Source organism: Dinoponera quadriceps, unplaced genomic scaffold (genome assembly GCF_001313825.1).
Source record: "Dinoponera quadriceps isolate SergipeBrazil2010 unplaced genomic scaffold, ASM131382v1 scaffold754, whole genome shotgun sequence".
Lineage (NCBI taxonomy): Eukaryota > Metazoa > Arthropoda > Insecta > Hymenoptera > Formicidae > Dinoponera > Dinoponera quadriceps.
In genome coordinates, this window is record NW_014554896.1 from 359,085 (window position 1) to 379,045 (window position 19,961).

The following is a 19,961-nucleotide window of genomic DNA, read 5'->3' on the forward strand; positions in this document are numbered from 1 at the left end:
TAAATGCCAACACACATTAACCGATATATCTATTTACTTACAAATCTATCTAACGTCACCTATCTGTCTAGCTATCTAACTGTGTGCCCTACGTATTATCACGTTCGTCATAATTCTTTCCATTCTCATGGAATACAATAACCCCTGAAAGGAATTTTTCAAAAGACCATGATATGCGGTAAAAAACATTTTGTGTTAAAATCGATCCTTGTTAAAATTTTTATGTTAAATGTTTAACACACCTATATGTTAATTTAATACATTATGTCGATCTTAACATTGTGTCGATTAACGTATGGATTTTGTGTTAATTTTTTACATAATATTTGTGCTACTATTCAACATATTCACCTCGTGATAAATTAACATGAAAATTTGAGCGGACCACATGAAATGTGTTAAATTAAATTTAACATAAAATTGCTTACCTGTGGCCTTTTATATATTAATTTCGAAAATTCCCGATATACATATAAGTGACTAGCATTTATAAAAATAATTATGTGTGAATTTAATTGAGACTTCAATAAAGAATATTAAAAATTGGATTCTAAAAACTCATAATCAATGGAAGCTGAAGAATTAAATTCTCGTGAATTATTTCCTACAGATTGTTCCAAATGCGTGCGGGGAATCTATTGCAATTTCGTTTCCTATAAATTACTTCAAATGCGAGTAGCTTCGATAGTCGTATCATTAATTACGAGGGATATCATCAGCGTTCTCTTGCTCAATCATCGAATTAGACCTGTCGCTCGAGATGCATAAATGAGCGCATTTACGTTTCCATAAGTTTGTATAAGCGCGGCATGTAATGCGTGCGCAAAGCCTGCGTGTACGCCACGCCATTATTATACAAATGCCACTCTCCCGGTGATAAGAGTCTGCGCAAAGCAGTCCAATCGCCTTATTGTTCGCGGCGATTGGAAATGGGCGAATGGGAAATGATCGAATGAATTTATGATTTTAAGCTGAGCCTCGCGGGAACTCCTGATTGTTTCACGTCGAAAAATATCGGTGTGTAAGGTATTTTTCGAACGTGCTTTTAAAGCTCACACATCGAGCCCATTGCAGTAAAATATTGTAGTTTATAAGATCGTTTTAACCTTTTATAGAGTAAAACTCCCTGGAAAGATTTTGGCGCTATTTTTGCCGTTTCTTTCTCTCTTCTCACTCCAATGATGAAGAAATTATTAAAATAAAACCTTAGTGGTCGATCTGTAAAGACGTTTCTGACGAAAATTTGTTTTAATCCGAATAAAATTCTATCCCTAATAAAATAGCTCCCCCTCGAGAAATACGATTTTCTCAGTGTACACAATTATGTACACTGGGCGTTTAAGATGCGACTACATGCGACTGCATATATTGATCTTCAGCTGGAGGGACACTATTTGACGAGTTAGGGCGGAGAATATAGCTTCATTTAGGATGCATTGATATTATGTCGACGAAGCCATTACTTTACCAACAACTTGAGGAAGGCTTAATGTACATTTATGCGTGCCTTAAAAGGTTAAGAATTTCAATAAGCTCGAGCGGAATATGGAACGTGCGAACGGAAAGCAAAGCCGAGGCACGTTAAGGATCATTCGGCCGGAACAATTTTAGAAAGACGATACAAAGCGTAACGCCTGAATGAAAACGCGATGATTTCATTGGTTCCGTTAGCGCGTGTTGGTTTTTTTTTTCGGACGTGACGTAAGGCCGCGGTGAAAGGACGTTCGGGGGCGAGCGCTTCCTGAAAATTTCGCTTCGCAACGTCGCGAGTTTTCAGAAACGGTGACACACACGTGTGTGCGCCATTACACACCCGCCTGCCTCTTTCTAGTAGCCGCGCGACCTACTTTTCCTGCCTAAAATTGCCCGGAAGTAGCGAGAACGCGCCCGATCGGGTTACCTAAGAGCCCGTTAAAAATCGTAACAGCTCCGCAACGAGATAGCCGCATTGCGCCGAGTGTGAGGAATTTCTAACGCCCGAAGTCGCAAAATCGGGATTTATCGAACGTCATTATCCGCCGTTCGCACTCTGAGCCACTTACTGAGCGGCATTTCTCGAATCGCCGCGTCGTAATTACGAGACATTAGCCGCACGCACAGACAACAAACGCACTGTGCCGCATACAGCCTGAAAGATCGATCCCTGCGAAGAAAAACGAACGAATTTAAGTTTTAAGTTTGGACGCACGTCTCCTAATAATAGGACAATTTTCTGGTCCGACCGCCTTTTATCAGTCCCCGTAATCGGTGGTTACCTATATCTTGAAGATATTCACGATGAAATTCTATCGCTTGCATTTGAGCCTCGGAGAATTGTTCGGGCAGATAATGAGCGGTGTCCTTGCTCGGTGTTCTTCTTCGGTCGTTTAGCATCCCGGGGAAAAAAACGTTTAGCATCTCGAACGTTATGACACCGGTCATAACATTCTCGGCAAACATAGACTCGGGTTGAGAGAGATACTATTTATTACGGGGGAAGGATCTCGCACTAATGAAACAAGATGGAGAAAAAATAGCTATGAAGCAGGATGGAGAAAAAGTAGCTGAGGCAAGCTAGCGGGACACTTTTAGTGCGAGATATTTTCTCGTGATAAAGGATCGTTATTTTTTACGACGGGATATGCCAAATAACAATGAATTAGCTTAAGAGTAAATTCCAAAAAAATATTTTATCGACGTTGTAGTAGGTCTGACGTACCGTTAAATTTTAAATAACTATTTTAAGGAGAAAAATAATTATAATTATATTATCTCACAATTATCTAATAATTACGTTAGGGGGGAAGAGGGTGAAAAAAATATCTCGATAAATCTTGGTGAATTAAATTATTTAACATCTCGCTCCTGGAACGTGATAAAATCAAACAACCAGCGATACGTAATTTTTTCCGAGAACTCCGGCATTAACGTCATCGAGACTTAACGTCGATCCGGAGCGGTATACTCTTTGTCTCCGTTGACTCATGTGAGCCCGTAATGAAACTCCGTCTACTAGAGATGCACACAGAGATGATGCGCGTATATGCGTGGTAATTGATAGGTGCGTGGCGAGCCTCAATGAAGCAAAGTGTAATCGCGATAAACGTGGATACTAATCTAATTCGTGCATCGCCCCACTCTTCGCAATCATAAATTATTCCCCAAGGCTATTTATATATATCGGACGATCAAAAATATAATCGTGCGATTTACATGCGTGGCGGCGATGAACTTTATTTCCATTGAAATCTAACTTAATCATTTTTTTTCCAACATTTAATTTGCTTAATTGAGATGTCGAATAATATAATCAGGCGCGGAAGATCCCTCGCAGTAGCCGTATCCTTAATCCGATTAATATCGATATCAGGTGGCGCTCCTTCACGATAACGTGTGCGTTTAAGATCGTGCAAAAAACGCGCGTATTAATTCGTGAGTGGCCTCGCGAATGCTTCGCCGGCGAAAGGTTTTCCCACGTCGGGCGCAATTTACCTGTCAGCGCGAACGAAATAATACGATATTAACCGGATCAGAGGCTACGAAGACGGTCGCGTCGTTTCCTGCACGTGTGCCGCTTAATAAACAGGTGCGTAACGAGTGAGAATCGAACTTGTCGGATAACCGGCATAACTGCCATCGCAACCTTCGAGCATTCTAATCGCGGTACCGTAAATGCGCGACCGTCGCGCATAACGAGCATCACTTTCTCCGCTCCACTAATCAACTGTCCTCTTTCAGAGCTTTTCCGTCGGCAGAAAAAGAGGAAAAATGTTATATTTCCAGATATTGCCGGTGATATTTCCCGGAGGAAACGAAGAACGCTTTTGCATTTTACGCGCCAATACATCAAGTTACCTTCGCTGATGGTCGCGAGGATTACGAAGATTTACGAGCGCATTTTAAAGCTCTCTCACCGTCGGGCGAGATTTTGTCGCGGACGACATTCTAGTCATTGCGCGCATTTCACGCGGGAGATGCGCAGATTCGTCGGCTTGAAAAACCGCGCACGATCGTTCATCCTCGCGATATCGATCGCGTTACGAAAGAAAGGAGGTTCTGTTTGTTTCTTAAAAAAAAATTTCTTTTCTCTTTCGGAGAATATCGCGTTTCGCTTTAAGGTCATTCAATAATTACGTCACGCCACGAGTAAAGGGGGAGTGAGTAAAAGGAACGTTACATTAGATGGCATAACTTGTAAATATAGATGCGCGTGGTTATCCACTTTTGTTTGCAGCCGTGACACATTTGCTTACATTTGGAGAAAATTCTCAAGCTTTGACACGGTTTAATAATCAAATTAAAAAACCCTTTTTTTTTTTTTAATATAACCTTTATCAATCAAAATTGTATTAAAATAAAGTAATTAACTTGATATTATAAAAATTATTTTTAATATTTTATAAAAAGATAGTAGCGTGCAGTTTAATAACTACAATATGGTTATACACACAGTAAAGAACATTTTGTACTTGTATTAAAATCGGTCCTTGTTGAAATTTTCGTGTTAAATTTTTAACATACTAATGTGTTAATTTGACAAATTGTGTTATCTAAACATTTTCTGTTATGTCAATGTTCAACATGAGTGCTAAAATAACACATTTTATACTTCAAAGTTAATTAACGTATTAAATCCATATTAATTTTTTATACAACATTTGTGTTATTTTTCCATATATTCACCTTGTGTTAAATTAACATAAAAGTTTGGAACATATAAAATGTATATATAAATTTAACACATTTTTTACTGCGTAAGCTGTTTTTTTTTCATTTTGTGCCGGCGGAAGGGAGGTGGTAATTACACGTGTTACGTAATGTTGAAAGTGGGAAAATGTGTGGACAGGGAAGGAGAAATATTCAAATTGAGCGCAATGTAATTACTAAACGGCCTCTTTGCAACTCACGAAGTGAGCGAATTTACGTTTTCGTGTGGGATAATTCTACATTATGCCGCAGTTCGAGAAAAAATGTTCGATTCGTCAGCTCGAAGATAAAAATAAATGTTTACGATACACCGACCGATAAGGGAAACAGCGAGAGGAAACGGACATAACAATGGCCCGCTCGTGCATATTTGCGTACGTATGTGCGTATGTGAGCATTATTGGCCGTAATTACAGTGTAAATCACGAATACTACTTATCGCGCGATCGTTGAGGGATCGCTGAAAGCTCGTCAGCGCGCAACGGTTCGCGGTATTAGCAATAATATTATCGATTACCGTTCTACCATTTCGTGTCGCGCACGGTATAGAGAGAGGAGAACTTGCTTTAACCCTCCGTGCTCTTGTGTGAATATCGGCATTTAACTGACCGCGGACTTTTACTCTTTCGCACGAATGTGTTGTCAGCGTGTGCACTTATAGCCTGTGCATCGCGATTATCCGTACGTTACTCGGAGTTACATTGCAAAACGGCAATCCACTTTAAGTATCCGCGCCGTGATACCGTTAACTTTTCTCTCTATTATTTACATCACAATCTCACCATCAAGCGGTCGTTAACCGATTGTCGCGGGTGATTGTGATTTATATCAACTCGCGCGTCTGAATTCAGTGCGCGGAGACTTATTCCGTTAATGTATAGGAAAAAAAGATGTAAATATAGAACGATTTTAAAGAAAAAGTGTAAATAAATAATCAATCAATAATGTTAGCATCTAAGAACATGTGCCATTGGTTGTTAAGATCAAACATGCAACCGTTGAAAGGGCACACATTTTTGTCAACACGTGTCAAATCGAAGATCTGACCGAAGGTCGGAACAAGCAGATAAATGAAAGAAAAAAAGTCTTTTTTTATAAGTTTCTTATTTGTTCAATCTTTTTCAATATATTTATATATAAAAAAGGCAATGAAAAACGTATTATTTTTGCAAATGGTTCAAGTAATCTACTGTTTATATGCGAGATTATACATATTGCAGCCAACAATGAATTTGAATGTAGCACATGTATTTCCAAATAATTAATCTATCACACTTTAATCTTAGCACTAACTGATACATAAGAGTTAATATTTTACACTTAACAATATATATATGAAAAAAAATGGTTAAATCTTACATCGTACTTCGAATATTCGTTTACACGATTAAACGCTACGTCATTTAACCCTTTGAGTACTGAATTATTTTAAGATTTTTATGCCCATGGGACGGATTTAATTTGTCGCTATATGGATTAATATGTAAAAGTAATACATTTTATGCCCAAGTAAAAAGATGACGAGTCTCGCTCGTCAAATGTACCGAAAGGGTTAACGCCAACGGGTGACCTAAATGGAGCCTAATGTTTCTAAGTGATTACCGATAGTTTCAAACAATGATTTTAGCACAGGTTCCATATTACAACCACGCGCATTCCATATTTACTCTTTCTCTACATAAAAAAAAAAAAAAATCGGCTGAAAAGAAGCAAGGGTTACGCGAATTCTCGTCGCATAAACTACAATCGAGTGAAAAACAATCAAGTGAAATCAGCGATCTGACGGATGGAATTTAACCCTTTTAGTGCCGGGAGCCGATATATCGGCTCCTGCTACACCGGCGAAAAGTGCCAGAGCCGATATATCGGCCCGCACCTTGTAGCGCTTTACTATTCGCATTGCGAGAGATCTCTATCAAAATAAATTTAAAATACGTTATAAATAGTCTAATTTCATTACGAGAGAATTAAAATAAATAATTTTTAAATATTGCTTTTCGTTTGGTTTTTATGAGCCTTTTACCAAATCCTAGTAAAATCGGCCGGTTATCTTCGCATAAGCACCTCTTTTTCGCCCGGCACTAAAAGGGTTAAACTGTAAAATGTAATAGAAAGTAAAATTTTAACGAAACGTAGTTGTATGTACTGATATAGATGTTACTGTCAATTAAAAAGATTGATTTAACTGCATGATACGAATAATTCTGATTGGAAAGTTGAATTGATCAGCTGATAAATACGACTAACAATGCGTCGAATCAGATCAAGTTCGTTTAACACGAGTTATTTCACCGACTGATCCTTCTTATAAATTATCCTTAGCAGCCTCTCCTTTTCTAAGAAATAAAAACAAATGTTTATTTATTACCGCACACGCGTCGATTATTCATGACTTGCACGATCGTTTTACGTTCGTTTCAACCCAGGCATCGTCCCAGTTCAAACCGGGATCGGTGGATCGCGACGGAGTACAAGAAGAAAAAAGAGGATAGGTCGGGTTACCACTTTGCGGCCGATAGAAAGCACACGGGCCATCGATCACGCTTTCTTTCTTACTACCGATTACGCGTAAAAAGACATCCAGGTTCAATGAACGACACGTACATTCACACGAGGAAGCACGCGGATGCGACGACGGGAGCCCCCCCCCCCCCCCCNTCCGCAGCACTTCCTTCATTGTAATCGCAGCGGAAACGCGAGAGAGGCGGCGGCGTATTGGGAAGCTAGAGATTTATTTCCCCCCTCTGATGGTTAGATAAAACGGCTCCCTCGCGTGAATCGCGAGGAGCAGGTGTGAAAACGACGCTACGGCGTATTAATCCGCGTGTATCCGCTTTTTCTCCGCTTCACGCTAAATAATCTCACCAAGTCTGTTTAGAAAAGCTCATGAGAGCGCATCCAATATTTTTTTTTTTAATAGAAATTTTTATGTACATGAGCACACATAGAAAAAAAATGCTGTTGTATCAACGCGCAATAAAACGTTTTAAAATAACGGTCCGCTAAGATTTTTATGTTACTTTAATCTGGGAATATATAGAAAAGTGCACAAATATATATTAAATTAACGTGTTAAAGAAAAATTTCGTTATTTGCACAAAATTTTTTACTGTGTAAAATTTTCAACAGCGCGCGTGATTGGAGTAAATCTTCTTGATTCAATATTATTGAAAGTCACAAATCAAACATTGTTTCTCTGAATAATCCAAGTGTTATTTTCAAGAAGATTTACTTCAATTACACGCACCGTTGGAAATTCTATTCATCATACGACAGCATTTTTTCTCCGCGTAGAGAAAAGCGGTTATTATCACATTCCCTCTCTCTTTCTCTCTGTACTTTTCCACATCCTCATTCATAACATCCGTGTCACTTGCAACGATAATACCGATATTGTTACTCGTGAGCGACTTGCAGCGGCGAATTTTTCAACGCGGCCACCTTTGACAATGCGCGCACGAAAGCGGCGCGAATCAGCGAACCGCGGGACAAGAGCGAGACACGCGCGGAGTTTCCCTTTACGGCGAGCATTAAATACCGAAGGTAACACCTCTTACTCCCGTACATTATGTGTAACGCTCATAGGATAGTACGTATATACGTGCCGGTACATTAATCGCCGAAGTCTATAACGCGTTTCGATTTCTCCGCCTTGGAATTTGCACCCGCTTCCTGATTCAAATTTATGTTCGCGTTTCTTTGCGGCGACGACGGTGAGCGCAAAATCGCGCGACAGTGTTCGCCGGTAGACTCCGAAGTATGTACTTCCGATCGATTCTATTTATAAATTATATTGGAAACGTGTTTTCTCACAGTTTACGGCAGATATAAGCGATGGAATGAGATTTGGTTCAAAGATAGTCAAAGATTAAATAAAATCAAAAGTTATAGGAGATTGTAAAAGATGATAAAATTGAGGTGTACGTCACAAAAATGAGTCATATTTCGTAATATCCACTTTGATTAATTAATTTACTGACGAAATTCAGATAGAAATGCAAATCATCCTTCTCATCCTATCACAATATCTCGTAATAAAATAGAGTATAACAATTGTTTTGTTTATCTGTATATCTTTCGAAGTAGAATACCTTGCGAAGAATAATTCACACATCTAAGAGACAAACATTTGTAACTATTATCATCACATAGTAAAAAAATTAAAGTCAGGGGAAAAAGATTTTTTCGAGTGTTATTATAGCGTCAATGATAACAACCCTTATATGCCCTACCCTACTATTTTTGTGATTAAAACTGTGATAGGAAGTCGAAGCCGAAAATATTTCTCTCAGTGTACTATACTATATAATCACTACTCTATATATATGCATAAAAAACTCAGTTCGTGCAACACAATAGGTACTAAACGAAAACTCAGTGAGGAGAAACAATAACTTACTGTTAGTTATCACGAGCAAAAACATTCATTTGAACATTTAGCTGTGCAGAAATTCAACTGTGACAACAATTATTTAGAGTGTTTGAAATCAATTTTAAATAAAAATGTCAAAAATTCTTCTCTTCTTACAACCGAATTTTCGTTCCTAAAAACAGAAAATCAATTACACAAACTAAGTTTTTTTAGATACTCGTTAGTCGAGTGTATTAAATCTCGTGTATGTTACCAGCCCGATCATATAATTTTTATACGCAATTCATCGTTATTAATTAGTAATACTAACATCAATTGTCAAATGCAGTCAGACTATGCATATTTAGAGTGGAATATTCCTCAGTGCAAGACGTAATGTCGAAAAACATGATCCGCGGCGGTTTATCCGTCGATACAATCTTTCTTATCGCCACTTTTTACCACGTTTATCGTCAACTTCGCAACTGATCGACTTGACCAAAGAACTAACCTTCTCGGTAAGATTCACTCAACAAATATTAGACAATCTATAATAAGGTATCGATTGGTCTGGAGCTACCTCTCGGATAAATGTTACCAAAAACTTTGTGGAAGAGATCCTATTAATTTTTAGATAGAGACTTCTTTTAGAAATGTATTCCACTTGGGAATTGTTCAACGGGGTTAAAACACAAAGAATTTATACAAGTCGATCACTCACCGTGAGCTGCGTCTTGTCAGGTGCGATCGCAGTGATCTCGACCGGTCTCGGTTCCGGCGGGTTCGCTCTGCTGAGGATCGCGGCCGGCATCTTCGCGACGAGGGACAACCTCCTGGTGAGCCGTCTGCCCAATTCCGCACGTCGGCGCACCCTGACGCGGGGCCCGGTGCCCTTGTAGCCGCCGAATTCCATTCTCGCAAACGACACGGTGCTGTCAACAGACCTCGCTCATGGCGACGTGGAGCCCACTGTCCCTTCGTCGTCCTTGGTGTCGTCGTTCTAGTCACGTGATCGCACGAACCGCGGGAAAATCCATGCCGCGAACTTTTGTTGCGCGACGTTATTCGCCACTTCTCCGTCCATCCGCCGCCATCGGCTGCTTCGCCGGTCCGAGCCCGCCAAAATCACGGGCGGCACCTCTCTCGGTAACGAAAAGCCTCCGGGCGATCGACGAAAAGAAAGACACGCGCGCGACGTAAACACCGACTGGAGCACACTCACGAACGTGCTAACCCTTACAGCGCGCGCTGGTGGGGAGAGGACGAAGAGGACTCGCGTGTGTGTATATATATATATACGAAAGCAGATTCGGACTGAATATGCTCTCTCTTCTCTGTCTCTCCTTACCGGGGACTGCAAAGGAGAGCACCCGACTGGTTCTCTCACCGACGATCGCTCGCTCGGTCTGCCTGACGCGCTTCGACTGAAATTGAATCGCGGCAGCCTCCTACCACGCGGTCCGGCCACCGCTAACCGTCGTCGCGCCTCTCCTCTCCGCCCGTCTGTCGCGCCGTTGGTAAACAAAACCGATCGTTCCCGCGTAGAGCCACCGCCGATGATGCAACGTACGCTCGATCTAACAGACGCCGGAGAGACTGACGAGATTGCGATTATCGAAGTGCACACTATCGACTCCGCGCATGCGCGCGGCAAACGCGACAGTTTCGTTCAGCTCATGGTTAAATCGCAACGCATGCGATAACATGATGTTGTATGCAACAATATTTGTGATCCAAACGTTAAAAATAATCTTCCCGCCCAAGGTTTTTTATATTCCGGAACAGTTTTAAAATATCTACAAAGTATTAAATCAATGTTTCGACGAATTTACTTCATGTTTCCCGCTTATCAGGTGAAATATAAGTATATTGGAAGAGACAGATAGATATTTCGAGCAACCCATCTCTCTCTAAAGATAGCGTACGAGAGAGGCGTGTGCCCTAAAGCTGGATCGGTTTCACTTTTTCTTCCTGGGGTGCGTCGGCTTGGGAATATGTAGATATAAAGCTGCCCAACGACACATCCGATAGGTAGACAGTTACGAAATAGTGTGAATATATTTCAGTGGAACAATTTTCTACGTTCGAAATGAACGCCGTGAACGCCGGACGAGCCGAATTAATCTTGATTCAATGTTCGCCGCGATAAGAAACCGATTAGCCTCCCGTTGACAATTTCTAGGTGGATTCACATGGAAATCCAATAGAACTCATGTCGATCCATATAGGATAATAAAAGTCCATTCTACATGGATTCCTATCTATGCTTTTCACGCCCAAAGACAATTGAAGGATTCCATATAAATTTCCTATATGGATTCCCATCTGATTTTTCTTAACGCATGCTGTTATTTTTGTGGTTAAAGCTATAAAACAACACCGAAAATAACTATAATTTCTCTCAGTGTGGAATAGAAATCCATATAATTGGTGAAAATTCATATAGATTCCTGCCTGGATTTCTGCAAATCCCTAGGAACAATCGTGGAATTCATAGATTTCCTACATGGATTCCTGCCTGCTTTTTTCTTCAACAGGATCGTAATTAACCTGGTTTGTACTTGCGGACGACGACATCGTCGACAGAAACATTCCAGCGATGCACGACGTCGTTGTGTGCCCGCGTGCCTATAAATAAAGAGGACCTATTAGAAAGCACATTTCTGCGGGGATCGAACGTTCCGATCGATTACATAACACCATTTTTACACTGGCAAAATCGACTGGTCTCCCGCTTATGATTAAATTGTTTATTGTTATTTGCTGTCCTGTCACAAAGCCTTTCGACGAGTTTACGATAGATTTCAATTACCGAAAGTTGCAAGGATATCTGATCTTTTCTTTTCACGACGTGTACATCTCTCATGTCTGAGATAGACTTCATGACAAAACATGCTGATAACGATAATTCGTAACGAAAATTTCTCAAGTAATTTGTTGATGTTACCTTCTAGAGATTATACTATGTCATTCTTACGAAACCCTAATCAACCATTACAATAATCATGTTTTGAAATTCACTGCTAGTGTGAAAAATCCATAGTTTACGTATACCATAGATTTTTCTTTATTAGTAGTGAGCGTCGGAACGTAGCCAATAAAGAGATCGATAGGGCTTTAACAACATGGTTCACTTGTAATTTTAACACAATATTCCATGTCCTAAATCTTTGCTTAAATTTTTTCTTCACCTTTTTTTAATTATACAACGGGAAAAAATTTCTCTTATATAATCTCTTATATCTTTATACGTATATATTTTATATGTGATGCCTTATGTATAACTAATTATGTATAAATATGTATAATTACATCTAATTATATATGGAAAATTTTCTCCCGGGTTTGTCATCAATCACAAAGCGTTTTAATTTAAGATTCCAGACACATGATAACGAACCTAATCAAAAATGATTTGGATATCACGAATTCTTCCAAAGTAGCAAGATGATGTTAAATGACGTTTTAATGATGTTAGAGACGTCATTTAACATTACCTTGCTACTTGAATCAGCGTCTTACTCGAAATGAAAATCGTTCCGTTATTATATATATTATTGTCTTTCACAATCAAGCGAAGATTCATTTCTTTCGACAACTTGTTTGACATATTTTTTTTTAACATTTAAGAAAACACATTAAGAAAACATTAAGAAAACACACCGAACCGTTAGAAGCGATGCACATTGACATTTTTTCACGAACATTATCGATCCCAAACGGTATTATTACTGTTGCAAAATTAACTCAAACTTAAAGAGAAAAAAGTTAATTATAAAATTGTTCTGATATATCGGTTTCAGTTCAGTTAGAGTCTTGTCAAAGATTTTTCACGAACAAACGTCGTACAAAGTCAAAATGTTCACCAATATGACTCATTGGAACATCTTTAAGATTAACTACAGAAAATATAAACGTCGCAATGTTATATAAGAGCATATTATGTGTGTGTGTGTGTGTGTGTCGGTGCTACTACTCACATAAGCATGTGCCATTGAGCTAATTACATGGAGAAAAATGTCAATTGGTGTAATACTAAATACGCACCAGACTAAAATTCGTTGACGAGAAAATATCTTTGTTACCGTCAAAACTTAGGCGATGAAACAAATATAATGAGCGACAAGAGCTGTGCCTACTTTATCGTATTTATATCCATCCTCGAAAATCTATATTGTCCGACATATTTTTTTCCTTTGAAAAAATATAAAACGCAGCTGTGAAGGACAAGCTTGTTTATTATAGCTAAACTTCTTGAAAATAATATTCAAGGGTGTCCGACATATTTTCCACAGATTGGTATGAAGTGCACTCTGTCGGACGCTCCGGGTACCGCTGTTAATTTGCAAAAAAGAGCGACATCTCCCACTGATGCGCCTGACGTGACGAGTTTTGACAGTCCGCGTGATGCAATTGTTGAGATAATTCCGGGAGCACCGATACCGTTGTTTACGCTGCAGGTCATTCGTACGGGAGTAGATGGCGCATGCAGGTGACACAGCAGCAGGTGCGATAATTACGCGGGATTCGTTTTGAGGTAACCACGTCGGAACATGCTAGATCAGAACACGGACGAGGCGGCCGCGAATTCCACAGCCGCGGAGCGAGGTTGCGCGCGACAAAAATCACGGCGTGCAATAAGCGACAGGTTAGCGACCTTTGTCTGGCGACGTGAGTCACCACGGGGGACCCACCCTCGGCAAGAGTGCAAGAAGGAGGACGACGTCGACGTGACGAACGATATCTCCCAGGTGGAGCATAAGTTTAAGACCAACGGCAGGGTATCCTTCTTCAGGAATATCAAGAACTACTTGCAGACTAAGAATCTGTGCAGGTTCAAGCAAAAGGTACAGTTAATCTGGTCATTTGATTCTGGCTTTCTTACAACATTTATTATGGCAGCATTAATCTGGTTTAATAATAATAATCGTGGTTGATTGAACTGTATATTCTTTTAGATCTAAAAATAGATTCGAATTAAACGTAAGAGCTCACTAACTACGGTTGTCTGTATGAAACTGGATGAATGTTGTCACGTGACAATGTTAATCTGGTTTTGTATTTAATTGGAGTATATTTTTATACCAATTGGATGCAAAAGTTGTACGATTGTTAAACCGGATGAAAAACAGGCCTCGTTGTTTCAGTGAGAGAGAATCAGAAAGGCATTTTTTATATATCCAGAATAGTCTCAGTCTATTCTCTTCTCTCTGATCTTCCTTCGTTTACTTCCTGGAACAATTCTCTATCTTTGTTGTTTCTTTTCAGGACAAAGACGCGGAGACATCCAGCTTTTTTTACGTTACAAATCAGGATGTCGTTGCATCCATAGTTGATCCTATTGTAGAACTGAATAATTCTTGTCAGGAACAAGAACGCTCAAGCAGCCAACAGGGGGAGGTCTTATTAAACGGACGATCGTGCGAGACGGATTTTCCTGCGGAACAGCAAGACGTAGCAACTTGTGAGATCAGTGATGCAATAATAGCGCAACCTAGCCGTTCCGATGCAGCAGCTGAAGTTCCTAGTGCAATATCGACGGATGTTCCTTGCGTCGAAACATTAAGCGACGAGAGTAAGGCTAAAGCGAGTCTCGCAGAGGAGCTGCTCAATTTGAGCAAGTACGGTTGGTATTGGGGTCCCATATCGGCGGATCAAGCCGATACCAAGCTCCTGTCCGAGCCCGACGGTGCGTTCTTGGTTCGTGACTCATCCGACGACAGGTGGGTGATAATCCGAATAAAAAAAGAAAAGAATTTGTGTGGATATCTCGGTGCAATTACACGTCCACAGGTACGTCCTGACGCTCAGCTTCAAGTCGTCCGGAAAGATGTTGCACACGCGTATGGAACACAGCGGCGGTCTGTTCTCACTGTGCAACCAACGCGAGAACGAGGGCTTCACTTCGGTGGCCGCTTTGATTAATCACTCGATGAACTTCAGTCAGTCGGCTGTGTTTTGTTATTCGAGGCCACGGTATCCCGGATATCCGTCGTTCCCGGTTAGATTGACGAAACCCGTGAGCAGGTTCACGCAAGTAAAGAGTCTGCAGTACCTATGCCGCTTCATCATTCGTCAGAACACTAGTCTGGATAACATACACAAGTTGCTCCTGCCGGAAACTGTAAAGTCGTATCTTTTAGAGCCGCATTATTGGACTTAATGGATAAGATGGACGGAAAGGACGAATTTATTTTTATCAAGTGCCGTTCTAATGAGTATCGGAAACTGACTGCTTGGTGGCAGCTACCAACGCGACATTGTACTGGCCTACAGATATTTTTATCCGACTTATATTCGCGACATATCGTCGTTGAAGTCGTCGTGAGACACGAATATCGCGTTTGTCTATTTTCCCAGCGAATTGTTATACACACGTGTCATTTTTATCGAATCAAAAAGAGATATATTTAGCGTAAGTTAGAGGTAATCCCGTGCTAAATCACGATGAGTTATCATGCGCGGACCTCCCGCCTGTGAGTTTTTTACACGACGAACATTGTGACAATATTGCAGGGTAAGCAGAAATTTCTTAGTCGACTGTTGAACGTTATTAGCTGCGCTATCGACGATTTATATATTTTACATGAGGATGTATAGTTTAGATTCGTCGGAACCTATTCTACTGTACAGGTTTTTGTTAAAAAAAAAAAAAAAATATATATATATATATATTGCATAAAACTGCATTCCTGATATCTCTTTTTCTCCCTTTTCGACGCTGATTTCTACGGACGATGAGGTCGGGTACACTCAAGTAGAAAAAGCTTTTCTTATCAGGAAAAATTTTAATTCTCTTTCTATAAACATCTATATACTTTTGCCATCCCCTAAATACATTGCCGTGTGTTCTCTAGAATGCATTTACGAGGTAAATACATCTGCCGTTTATCTATTCCAATTCAATCCGAGTATATTGCGTGCCTAGAATAGAAAAATAATTACATAGACGCGGAAAGAAAGAAGTGTTTTATTTATATACCGTTATGAAAACTGCAGTGGCTGTTTCCGTCGCGCGATTCTGATCTGGCATGTCGGCCGTACTGGGCAACATCTTGTAGATTTGTAAGGCGTCCTTTATTCGTCTGTCTAAAAACAGCCAGGTCTCCTTGTGGTCCTCGCTAGTGTCTTGCAGCATGTACAATTCAGTAGTTTTGTAGATGGCCGCCAACATCATTCTCCTGGAGTACCAGTTGAACTGGTCGAACAGAAGGTAAAAGCCTTTAGCTTTGCCAACGAATCGGTCGTTCGATTCGAATATCAGCGACTTACGTCGACGGATCTATCGCCGGCATAGTAGCAGATATCGTCGACCAGAGTCAGCAGATTCGCCAACGCGGTCGGCATGTTCGGCGGCAGAGCCATGATCGCTATCGCTTGCGGCCACGTTTTCACGTATGGCGTCAGCATCCTCAGCCGTGTCTCCACCGCATCGCGAACCTGCTGTTCCGGTGTCTTTCGCGGCTTCGACGGGTCGTCTTGAATTGCCAGCGCCTCTTCCTTCAGTATTTCGTTCAACTTGCGATTGCACAAGGAGTAGAAGTGTTGGACCAGAGCCGCACCGCCGTTCGGGAACAGTCCATGGGTCACACCTGGATATCCAATCGACTCGGCACCTACGGCATCATCGTTTCTTATTTCTTCGTCACGTCGGAGGGAGCGCATTACTTGGAAAGTGTAAATTATTGCAAGCGGATAGTTTGAACATTAGTTGATGACAAATTATGTGAGAAGACTATGGTTAGATATAGTTAATGGAAATATATTGAAGAAGTTATGGGGAGAGAGAGAGAGAGAGAGAGGGAAAAGAAGTAGAAAAATAAGGTAGAAAGTTTTTTAGCTCTAATGTAGAAAATAGTTGAGAGTAAATAAGTGATCAGAGAGACTGTGAAAAATAGGATAGAAATAATGAGGAAAGCATTAGACGTGTAATACTTATATATTAAATTTTAATTGCAAACCTTCTCGGTACGTAAGCTGAAGTGTGCATTTCTTCGTTGGAAAATAAATTCGTTGGGACAGCGTGTACAGAGAGGAAGATAATTACCAGCGCTGATGGCTTGTTTGCTCCAGCCCAAGCCGGAAACATATTTCAGGGACACGTCGAGTATCTTCGTCTTGATGCTTCTCTCGTACTCCTCGTCGTTCTCCTCGGTTTGTTGCGATTCCGCTTTTTTCTTAGTATCATTTTCAAACTGATCGGCCAGCAAAGCCCTAGAAGTCCATAAACGTCTAAAACCTAGTAAAATCAATCAATCTACTTTTAAAGTTATCTATACATGTGTGTATCGGAGAAGCGAATAGATATAACGGGAAGATTAATCACCCGTGAACTTTTGTCGCATAACAGATGAAGAAAGATAAGGGGAGGAACCTTTTATTGAGTATTCATTTTATCAGACACAATTTTACGAGAAAAGGTCTCCCCCGCTCAATCACATACATTCGACGTTTTACCATACAGTTTTACAACACATTATCAGTAAGGCACAATCGTTTCTACTACTCAGATAACACATTTGCTCGCGCTTGTTCGATTCCATCCATGCATTCGTTGACTCGGACAAGAATGCTTTCCATCATGTCCAGTCCATTTATCGCCTGATCGCAGAACAGAATTTTATCCGCAACTGGCATGACCGGCAACTGTTCACCGCCGACGGTCAACGTCACCTCCATGTCGTCGTCGTCGTTTTTCCTCTGTCGCTCCAAGTCCATCGCCTTCACCTTCCAATGCGTCTTGCACAGATCTATCCCTTCTCTCAGCGGCTTCAGATAGCCACTTCGGATGGTGTCCCTCATGTTCCAGACGCCGGTCTCGTTCAGCTTATCTCGGATGAGCAAGAACCGCAACAAGTTCAGCGCCGTTATCACCTCGTCCGATATCTCCACCAGATCCGACAAACTGCCGTGTGGCAAGTTGCAAATTTTCCTCAACATCAGTTGCAGATTTCTGCCGAGAAAATGGGGATTCCGAGGGGCCGAGTCGAGGCACTCGACGATGGAGGCTTTGAACATACCCGTGATCAAGCTCAGCACACCGGAATGCTCACTCACGGTGTCGTACAAATGCGAGATCACCGAATATCTGGCCTCCATGTTAAATATCCCGATGTATTCTTGGAAAATGCGCACCGCCTTCTTACGGTCTGTGTCGATGTTACGATAAACCATTACGTTGATGATCAGCTGAAACAAATCCTCATATATCTTCAATTCCAACGCGTATAGAGGCACGGAGCAAGGACGAATACGCTTCACAACATTCTCCATGAAGACCAATCCGTTCGAGACTAAAATCTCCTGCTTCTTACCGAGCAGTATTTTGAAAAGATACGAACACGTCTCGAGAAGGTAGCGGGGTCTGTAAACCTGTGGTGCGTTCTTCCAGAACGCCTCTTCGGTGATTACGTGGTAATAAAAATTAGCATAGGCCAAGTCCGACACATTATCGCTTAACTCAAACAGCATACCGCGTATGCAGTCCTCGGTATTTCCATCTTGATACGATCTGTCACCGACGATGTTCCTACAACGATTGCTAACTATATTCAGAAAATACAATATATCCCCGGTGAAACTAACTGCCAACGTCACGATCTTTTCTAAGAGTTTTTTGTACGTAACTGTCTCGACGATGCTTTTGCTCAAATAGCAAAAAGGTCTTCCGCACAATGTGATAAGGAGACTCAGAAAATAATCCCCGAACAGACAGGCATCTTCAAAATTCATCTTTGCCGCCTCTTCCGCCAATGGTTCCAAGAATGATGTGATTCTTTCTAATACATTTATGATCCTGCGACTGACTTTGTCTTGCTCGACCTCACCAGGTAAATCTTCAACGTACGACTTGATCGTGCTGACCGACCATTCGACGATACTGGTTGTATGCTTTCCTCTTATTATACACGTACCCAATGACCCCAAGAGGGCACAGAACTTGACGTCGTTGTCCAAACATTCCATGTGCTGCAAGAACTCCAATGTAGTCTCGATAGGGTCACATGTCTCCGCTATGTTGTTCAATACAGCTTTACAACATTCAAATAGATCAGACCGTGAGTTCGAATCCGTAAGGTAGTCACTGGTGATGCGCACAATCACATTCAGAGCATCTTGAGTGGTACTCTTCTCTGCTGCGAACAGTTCAACAATTTTCTCGGTCTTGCAACCTTCGAGGAGTTTGATGAAATGCGTGAGGAATGTCTCCGACATTTTCAAATTACCATGAAAACATATGTATCGCGCACGTAACTGTTTCTCTGTGTTCTTTTCCTTTCCAAGGTTGAGGTTAGGATGAAGCACACGTTGCACCGGACGGTGATGCAAAGAACTTTGGCCGCTGGTATCCCACCACTCTCGCTACCGAGGACACTCCCGAGTGAAATTTAAAAACGAGAGAAGCGATCGTCTTTCTTTTCCTCGATTTTCCTTCGCAGATATGCGATGTCACTTCTCGGGACGTGCATTTTCGTCCTCCCGTCTAAATCCTCAGAGAAACTTTCTACAACTTGGAAATTTGTTGATGCGAAAAAGCTCGTGATCGATAAGCGGTATGAGAACGGCTCGTACGCGCAACTACGGAGACGTGGTCTCTCAGCGGACGTGAATGTGAGAAAATGATTAGAATTCACTTACCGGCCGTCGACAGTTTGCTTCGCATCAAGTAAAATGAATTTAACATCGCCATTGCACCCGAATCGGCACGCGCTTCTGAAGCGAGCTGCATATGTACGACGTATCACCACATACGGCGCTCATCGCCAACTCATTTATTCGTGATCGAACGATGATCCAACGATGGTTGTCACATATTGATGTGTTTAAACATACATTTATTTTGGAAAGATTAAATACTGATCGATAAAAAGGCAGTGCTTCCGAAGTAAGAAGACCTCCTCAAATTGGCTTAGAAGAGTTTCCG

At 41.0% G+C, this 19,961-nt stretch overlaps 3 protein-coding genes across 8 annotated transcripts in view; 1 reads left to right on the forward strand and 2 right to left on the reverse strand.

Annotated features, from left to right (window-relative positions):
• The window catches only part of LOC106742412, a 165,581-nt gene extending 154,998 nt beyond the window's left edge, over positions 1-10,583 (reverse strand). Inside the window, 1 exon segment of the mRNA XM_014615325.1 lies at positions 9,759-10,583. Within this exon segment, the coding sequence (XP_014470811.1) occupies positions 9,759-9,950 (192 nt within the window). The 5' untranslated portion in view covers positions 9,951-10,583.
• Positions 10,584-13,409: 2,826 nt separating this feature from the next.
• On the forward strand, positions 13,410-15,681 carry LOC106742402 (suppressor of cytokine signaling 6-like). 2 transcript variants are annotated; one of them, XM_014615306.1, is made up of 4 exons: positions 13,410-13,884; positions 14,306-14,760; positions 14,831-15,074; positions 15,181-15,681. In XM_014615306.1, exons 1-4 carry the CDS (start codon positions 13,591-13,593, stop codon positions 15,205-15,207), a joined length of 1,020 nt encoding a protein of 339 aa, XP_014470792.1. In that variant the 5' UTR covers positions 13,410-13,590; the 3' UTR covers positions 15,208-15,681. The 2 variants fall into 2 exon arrangements, with proteins under 2 accessions (XP_014470792.1, XP_014470791.1); XM_014615305.1 differs by having other exon boundaries at positions 14,831-15,681.
• A 120-nt stretch (positions 15,682-15,801) lies between these two features.
• Positions 15,802-19,920, reverse strand: LOC106742406 (ubiquinone biosynthesis protein COQ9, mitochondrial-like). Of its 5 annotated transcripts, XM_014615318.1 has the most exons (5): positions 19,676-19,920; positions 17,085-17,276; positions 16,310-16,653; positions 16,020-16,235; positions 15,802-15,961 (listed from the first exon to the last, which is right to left on the reverse strand). In XM_014615318.1, the coding sequence occupies exons 1-5, from the start codon at positions 19,764-19,766 to the stop codon at positions 15,926-15,928; spliced, it is 879 nt and encodes a 292-aa protein (XP_014470804.1). In that variant the 5' UTR covers positions 19,767-19,920; the 3' UTR covers positions 15,802-15,925. The 5 variants fall into 5 exon arrangements, with proteins under 5 accessions (XP_014470804.1, XP_014470801.1, XP_014470800.1 ...); XM_014615317.1 differs by lacking the exons at positions 15,802-15,961; positions 16,020-16,235; positions 16,310-16,653; positions 17,085-17,276 and adding exons at positions 18,107-18,226; positions 18,352-19,547 and having other exon boundaries at positions 19,676-19,761; XM_014615315.1 differs by lacking the exons at positions 15,802-15,961; positions 16,020-16,235; positions 16,310-16,653; positions 17,085-17,276 and adding an exon at positions 17,283-19,541 and having other exon boundaries at positions 19,676-19,767.
• Positions 19,921-19,961: the final 41 nt, after the last annotated feature.